The sequence below is a fragment of the Chaetura pelagica genome, unplaced genomic scaffold (assembly GCF_000747805.2).
Source record: "Chaetura pelagica isolate M959 unplaced genomic scaffold, ChaPel_1.0 scaffold206, whole genome shotgun sequence".
Lineage (NCBI taxonomy): Eukaryota > Metazoa > Chordata > Aves > Apodiformes > Apodidae > Chaetura > Chaetura pelagica.
In genome coordinates, this window is record NW_009953801.1 from 889,324 (window position 1) to 897,409 (window position 8,086).

Genomic DNA, 8,086 nt, shown 5'->3' on the forward strand with positions numbered 1-8,086 from the left:
TTTCCCACCAGACCATGCTGATGACACGGCCTCGCTGTGCTCCTAAAGTTCTCTGTGCTGTGGGAGGAAAAGCTGGGCTGTTTGCCTGTCTGGAAAGGTGAGTGCTGGGGAAGTTGCAGCCCCTGAGTGGTGTGATGTTCACAGGTGTTTGTTCTTGTGTGGGGTCTGGATTAAGACAGTCATTGAAGGGCTGTGGTTTGCAGGACTTTACTTACTGCTTTCCTTAAAAAAGTAAATAATCTACTTAAGAGCTTTCATGGATAAGGCCAAGCACTGAAGTCAAAAGGCTTTTTGATTTCCTGAGCAGTGTTCAGTGTTATGGGGTTTTGTTTGTGCCAACACAAGGACCTATAAAATCAAATCATTTTAAGTCTGTTGATTGAGAACTTGGTGAGTAGAAGTGGTTAATAAAAGTTTGTGTGCTGCTTCTTTATCCTTTCAGGTCTTTGTTTTGCATAATTTTCCCTGACCTATTATTGTTCCAGACAAACAATACATTTTAACCTAATGCATCACAAATGTGCTTCCTGAAAACTCAGAAATCCTTGGAATTAAAACAAACCTAATCAGAGCAGAGCACAGAGGCAATTCTTAGCAGTGCCACGGTTCTTGGTGACAATGTAACCATGACCATAGTCCTGGCTGCTGAGTGGGTGTCCATAGCTGTGCTTTGTTCTTTCCCTGCTTTTCAGGATGAGCCTCCATCTCAGGGCCTGGAGCCCATCAGTGGGGCTCATCACGTCAGCCAAAGGGAGTGATAGTGAGAACCAGGCTTTCCTCCCCACACTGGTGGTGTTTGGTGCTTATCCCATCGTGTCAACATTTTCAGACACAGTAGGTAAACTGGGTGTGGGTCTGCAGATATTTTCATACTCACATATACCCAGAGAGTGCTTTGATGCTGAACGTGCCCTTATCAGCTCAGGATATGTGTTCTGAGGTAGGGCAGGCTGCCTGAACTGGTTCCACAGCTGAATTCTAGGAGAGTATTTTACTCTCAGATTTTCTTGTCTGGGACAGTTCTGTGCTTGCATAAATATACATACCCTTAAAAACCTGGGGAGATCTATCTGTATGTTCTTTTTGCCTGCGTCAAGAGGTGTTGTCAAAGCTGTTTACAGTGAACTTTCCCAATAACAGGGATCAATAGTAAATAGATACTGAGAGGGGGAATTATTTGGTTTATAGGTTTTAAAAAGTACTTAATAAAAACAACCTGTTTGAGGATTAAAGTTGCCCTCTGATACTCTTCAGCTCTGTTTCTTTCACTTCTTATTCAGTGATTGCAACAATGTTACAAACCAATGTAGTTTGGACTATTTGGATTTTTTTAAAAAAACAAAAATACTTTTTACTGCTATTTACTGTGTTTTAATGCATAGAGAAGTTTGCTCTTCCTTAATTTAGCATGCATATTAGTCTTTCCTAAACAGTTGTTTCAGTTAGTATTTAAGTTTAAACAGTTGCTCTTGATGTACCAAAAAAAGGTCACAGATCAATTAAACAAATAATTCGTGATACAGTTCCACCTTTCATTTGTGCTTGCAGGAAGGCTTGTTTTGCACTTACAATGAGTCTCTGCTTCATAATAACACAATTCCAGTTAGTGCTGGTACTGCTCTGCCCTAGTTGGGCTGTTGCTGCTCTGGTGCCCCACAGTCCCTGCTCTGGGTTCTCAGTCAGCAGCTCTCAGCTCTCCAGTGGCTTCATTTTCTTGTGTATGTTTTTTGAACCGATCATGTTTCCTGTATACTTGGTATTTTAAATCATTTAGGTAATTTGTTAACTAAACTATTTAGGTAGGTTGACTGCTCTTGATACATGACAGGCTAGACCCACCATATTTTAACACTGCGTATAATTCAGAGAAAATGCAAGTAAGCAGTATTTTGAAAGCAGATTTTTCAAATTAGGTTGTTCTGCCTTGACATTTTGTTTAAATTACACAGTGCATATAAAGTATGTATTTATGAAACTACATATTATAATTTCTAAGTGTACATTTGTATGTATATATAGACAATATATTCAACCTCTCTAATTCTCCTTTTCTCTCTGCCATCTCTGTGGTTATTCTGACTGTTTTTTCCCAGTTCACCCCTGTTACTCCTTTGGTTGGTGTTCTTAGCTTACCCCCATCACAGCCAACTTCAGAGGCTGCTGTGGTGTCAGCGCCGTGTTGTCTTCACTCCCGTTATCCACGTTGCCCTTCTGCCTTCTCCATAGTCTGCCTGGTTCGTACTGAAGTTTCATCATTTCAGGTCTCAGACAGGGTGCCATGGCTACTGGCTGTGTTGCTGCCTCTCACTGGACACCCTGGGGCTCTGGGCTTTGAGCTCTTTAGAAAAAAGAAGCAGCTTTTGGTTTTAGCTGATGTTTGAGCACTGGGGGGAACAGCGAACATGGAGCGTGGCACATGAAATCACGTTCAGCTTGGCTTCCTTGCTGCCCGTTTGTACTTGCCAGAGCTTCAGGAAGGGTTGGCTCACACAGCCTTTGTTTCTCCGTTTCAGTGTGGAGATGTATTTTCCCCAGAATGACTCCTGGATCGGGCTGGCACCGCTCAGCATTCCCCGCTATGAATTTGGGATCTGCGTCCTAGACCAGAAGATCTATGTGGTGGGAGGGATTGCCACCCACGTGTGCCAGGGCATCAGCTACCGCAAGCACGAGAGCTCAGTGGAGTGCTGGGACCCTGACACAAACACCTGGACTTCTCTGGAGAGGATGTTTGAGAGCAGGAGCACCCTGGGAGTGGTGGTTCTGGCCGGAGAGCTCTACGCCCTGGGGGGCTACGACGGGCAGTCGTACCTACGGACTGTGGAGAAATACATTCCCAAAGTGAAGGAGTGGCAGCTGGTGGCCCCCATGAACAAAACCAGGAGCTGTTTTGCTGCAGCTGTCTTGGATGGGATGATATATGCCATTGGTGGCTATGGTCCTGCCCACATGAACAGGTGTGTAGCTCCATCTCATCAGCTGGAAATCAGCAAAGCTCCCTGTTAAGCCGGTGTTTGGCAACCAATTAAAAATTATTCTAAAATAGGTTGTAACCCACAGTAGGCCTCATTAATCCATGTTCTGCAGTATCAGTCTGATAATTCAACTGGGGAATCTTTGTTTTAATGTTTCTTTATGTTTCCAAAACAGAGCTGGTTTGTTTAGGTTGTTTTTAAATCCTTAAGAAGAGAATACTTGTGGCAGAGCTGTGTGCATTCTTGTACCCCAAGCCTGCAAAATACTGGGATGGGTGGTTAGCTTGAACATTGAAAACACTGCTTTGAAATGCATGGGATTTCCCACGTGCTTAAGATACACAAAATAAATTTATAACTCAGGTGGGACCTTAAAGTAGTCTTAATGCTAAGAACAAAATTCAGGAGGATGGTTCCTGGTCTGGCTCCTGGGCCTTCTGTTCACAGGCAGGTTTCCTGGTACCAGCATGATCCTTAGTTGTTCTATTCCACTCTACTCTCTATGGAGGGACAGGGGTGTTTATTCCTGCAAAGAAATAATTTCTACTTTCTTCATTAAATGGGGAGAGAAATCAGCCATATGTCCCTCCAGGAAGCAAATTAATAAATTACAAGTCTAAACAGCTGAATAAAGAAAGACAATGAAAAACTTTCTTAGAGGAAGGGAGACATGGTTTAACACCGGTTTAACCATTGCACTAGTGAACTGTACTTGCTTTTTATACTTGGGATGTTTTTATATGGAACAATTTGCAAAGCAAAGGGTTGGTTTCATAGACTGGTTTGGATTAGAAGGGACCTTAAAGCCCATCCAGTCCCAGCCCTCTGCCATTGGCAGGGACACCTCCCACCAGCCCAGGTTGCTCCAAGCCCCATCCAACCTGCCCTTCAACACTGCCAGGGATGGGGCAGCCACAGCTTCCCTGGGCAACCTGGGCCAGGGCCTCACTGCCCTCACAGCAGAGTTTCTTCCAAATAGAAAAGTATAGCTAAGTAGTTTTAATTTGGAAAACTTTAAATGACTGAAATGTAAAGCAACAATAACTTAAGCTGTTGGATATGACTGTTAAAGGATTTTATGATACTTAATGTGACATTAGTCTGATTTCTTGTATTTTCAATTATGGGCAGTAATAACAGTTGAAGTACTTCATAGACAAACAAGCTCTAAAAGTTTTCAGTTGACTGTAGGTTTTCTCCATGTAGGAATTTGACCTGGAATAACAAAGCTGTGCTGTTATCTTGCCTGGTCACTCTTAGCCCCAGACCATCTTTGCCCCACACAGAACCATGGGCTTTAGTGGCTGATTACACAGAGCAAAGTTAGTAGCAGAGGAGAGCAGGTGTAGCAGGAATTCCTGTGGCACCTTTGGGTGCTCACTGCACTGCAGCCTTGTTGCACAGGCCATCACAGAAGGAAGAGAATCAAGCCCTTGCTCTTGCCAGGAGAGGTTCCCAAAAGTTGTATGTTCAATGTGCACACAGGCCTTGGAAAGGGGAGCACAATAACCTTCTTCCAGGCCATTGGAGGCTTATCAGTGGAGCAACAGGAAATGTCTGGATCAGGCTGGTACCTTGACAGAAAAGCTTTTATCAACACTCAAATTCTGCAGTAGCCTCACTCCTTGTGCCACATTCCTCTCCCTCAGTCAGAAAGGAATTGCCAGCAGCTCCCGTAGAGTTACTGGAATCTAATACTGTATTATTTGTCTTTTAAAATGTAATGTACTTTTTATTGAGTAGTTTTGGTTTTATTGATGATTCAGGAGTGTGAGCAGGCAGCCATGCCATCCAGTCACCAGGCTGAAAAGCTCTAGTGTTAAAGCATCTGGCTGGTACCATGGACCTTGTCTCCAACTCTGCAGTGCTTCTGATTTTCTCTTCCTCTCTTTTCTGCCCCCTCCTGCTACTGGAGGGACACTTGGGCAGGGAATGGCCACATGCCAGGAGTGTGTTAATGACTGACCATCTGCACAGCTCCAGTGATTAAAAAAAAAAAGTAATGATGATGATAATAATACATTTATATTTTATCTCAAAGGCCTCTTCTATCCTTGTTGTTTTGATCAGCAGCCTCTTTACTGCTTTTCCTGAGGGATGTGCTCTCCACATTTTGTCCTATTATTTTCAGGCAAGCCTCACAAAAGTTTTTTATTTGATGTGTTACCCAAACAGATCCACTTCAGATCTGTGTTGTGTTCAGTTTTTCATGGGTTGGTTTTGTCATAAATAGCAGCAGTCGTCCTCAAAAGAGCTTTCAGTTCTGAGGCCAGCTTTGAAAAACCTTCCTTTGTTTCAATCCGTCACTTGGAGATCCAGGGTAGTGGCACAAAGACATCAAAGGAGCAGCTGAACCACAGTTGCTGGGTCAGGATTAAATATGTTAATCACAGAATCAAAGAATGGTTTGTGTTGCATGGGATCTGAAAGATCATCTAGTTCCAACCCCCCTGCATGGGCAGGGACACCTCCCAGCAGCCCAGGCTGCTCCAAGCCCCATCCAACCTGCCCTTCAACACTGCCAGGGATGGGGCAGCCACAGCTTCCCTGGGCAGCCTGGGCCAGGCTCTCACCACCCTCACACCAAAGAATTTTTCCTCATGTCTCACCTAAATCTTCCTTCTTCTGGTTTTAATCCATTCCCCCTTGTTCTCTCCCTACAAGCCCTTGTAAAAAGTCCCTCCCCAGTTAAAACTACTTTTTGGCAACACTCTGTGGAGAGGACAGTGGGATGTGGTTGGTGCTTCTGAGCTGGCAGCACTGGCTTTGGGTTCTTGTGCACGACTGCTGGGCAGTACAGAGCAGCTGAGCTGCAGGATTTCCCATCAGCTCCAACACATTCTCCTTGTGTTACGTTATCCCTGGGTGTGGTAATACTGGTTGGCAGGACTAGATGTACCTCTGACAAATGCAGGTGGCTTGAGTGGAATTGGAATGTCACTGAAATCCCAGCCTCACAACTGGTTTGTTTCTGTTTGCAGTGTGGAGCGTTACGATCCCAGTAAAAACTCCTGGGAGGCAGTGGCTTCCATGGCTGACAAACGAATAAACTTTGGTGTTGGTGTCATGCTGGGCTTCATCTTTGTAGTTGGTGGGCACAATGGTGTGTCTCACTTGTCAAGCATTGAGAGATACGATCCTCACCAGAACCAGTGGACAGTGTGTCGGCCCATGAAGGAGCCCAGGACAGGTAGGACCTACAGAACCTGTTCCCTCGGGTGTCCCACCAGAAACAAACTGCTTTGTGACCCGGGGAAGCTGCAGGGAAGTCCTGGTGACTTGTCTGCAGAGCACTGCACTTCCTCTGTGAGCGGAGGTCACTTCATCAGCTCTGTGAAAGGATGAGTTTTTATTTCTCTATCTTTAATTACAGTCCAGTTTATTAGTACTGAGCTGCAACGAAAATAATATGAAGGAGTATTTCAACTCTGCATTTTATTTTTTCATTTATTTTGAGTTTCAGCAATTCTGTGGTTATTGTTCTGTTGTATTTTATGCTGAGACTCAGTAGGGCATCCTCTGTTTTGTCACCCCAGGAAGGGGTGTTGGGACAGAAGAGCATTGCTTTGTCATAACAGAGGGTGGGAGAAGAGTAGAGAAGGGAGAGCGAGACCTAATCAGGAAGAGACTCTTCATTTACACCTGTTTTCACAGAATCACAGAACTGTCAGGGTTGGAAGGGACTCCACACCCTCCCTGGGCAGCCTGTCCCAGGGCTCTGTCACCCTCAAAGTAAAGAAACTTTCTTTCATATTTCAATGGCACTTCCAGCGTTCCAGCTTGTGCCCATAGCCCCTCATTCTGTCACTGGGAACTACTGAAAAGAGTCTGGCTACATCCTCCTTGCACCCAAGGGTTGTGGTTTTGTGGGTTTCATTTCTCATTTTTCTTTAATTGCTCAAGTAATTGTTTCCTACTTTTCTTTATACGCAGCCCAAAGAGAGAACTTTTATGTTCCTATGAGAACTTTTCTGTTCAACCTCCAGGCTGAGGTGGGAGGGTGTTCCAGTTAGGAACACAAATACCACTCATTTCCACACTTGTTAATCATGCCATGTGTTTGTTTCTTTCTTCCCACCAGGAGTTGGTGCAGCTGTAATTGATAACTACCTGTATGTAGTGGGAGGGCACTCGGGGTCATCCTACCTGAACACTGTCCAGAAGTACGACCCCATCTCAGACACCTGGCTGGACTCTGCTGGCATGATGTACTGTCGATGCAATTTTGGTTTGACTGCACTTTGATGGAAGGCAGGACTTCAACAGACCTGATGCAAAGATGGAGCTTAATCTTCTTGGAAATAAACCCTGCTGGTGGAGACCATGAGCTGCATTTCCTGGAGCTGGGAAGTCGGAGGGATGTGGTGAAGTTGGGCTGGAATCAGGAAGGAATTGTTTTCTTCTGGTAATTGGCCTCTGTTACTTTAGGGACATGGGCAGAAGGAACAGAAAGGAACCCCAGCTGGGTTCAGAGGGCATCCAGTTTTGGCAGTGGATTTGAGAAAGCACTGTACATGCCTGGGATATGGTTAGAAACTTACTGTACATCTAACCCTTTCACTTTCTAGAGCTTTTCTCTCTTCTTCCTGCCTACTATGAAACATGAAGTTTACTGTGCTTGGGGTGAGAGAGGTGTGAGTGTGGTGTGTGTCTGGACACGTTGTTGACACTTGTCTGGTTGTGTCTTCATATTAAGAAAATGCCAGTGCTTCATAATTTTTTTTATGAACAGTAACTAAAGGGCTGCCTTGTTTCTGTGTCTCAAGGTTTGTAAATAATCAACGCCATAGTTTGTTGCCTGTACACTCTCCTTTGTTACCTGCTTCCTGGTGGGAGTGCTGGGATGGTAATTAGTAACTACTTAAAGGAATTCACAAGGCAAATTGCCTCTTACCAAAAATTTTGGACCTGATAAAGTGAAATCACATTTTTAACTTTCCCTTTTATTTTCTTTCTGTGGGTAAATGAATGCTAGAGTCAATGACTTAATCTTGCCTGCTGTGTGTTTTCAATTGTAATGCAAGGAAGAACTCCAGCAGCCATGCACCAGGAGATACCACAGCAGCATTCATAGCAGGACTGAAAATAAACACCCCAAAATGCCTCCATCC

At 44.4% G+C, this 8,086-nt stretch overlaps 1 protein-coding gene across 1 annotated transcript in view; it reads left to right on the plus strand.

Moving 5' to 3' along the window:
• Window positions 1-7,772, plus strand: part of KLHL28 (kelch-like family member 28) — an 8,564-nt gene extending 792 nt beyond the window's left edge. Inside the window, exons 2-5 of the mRNA XM_010001205.1 lie at window positions 1-97; window positions 2,514-2,957; window positions 5,957-6,165; window positions 7,057-7,772. Of these exons, the coding sequence (XP_009999507.1) occupies window positions 1-97; window positions 2,514-2,957; window positions 5,957-6,165; window positions 7,057-7,220 (914 nt within the window). The 3' untranslated portion in view covers window positions 7,221-7,772. The remainder of the gene's footprint in view (window positions 98-2,513; window positions 2,958-5,956; window positions 6,166-7,056) is intronic.
• Window positions 7,773-8,086: the final 314 nt, after the last annotated feature.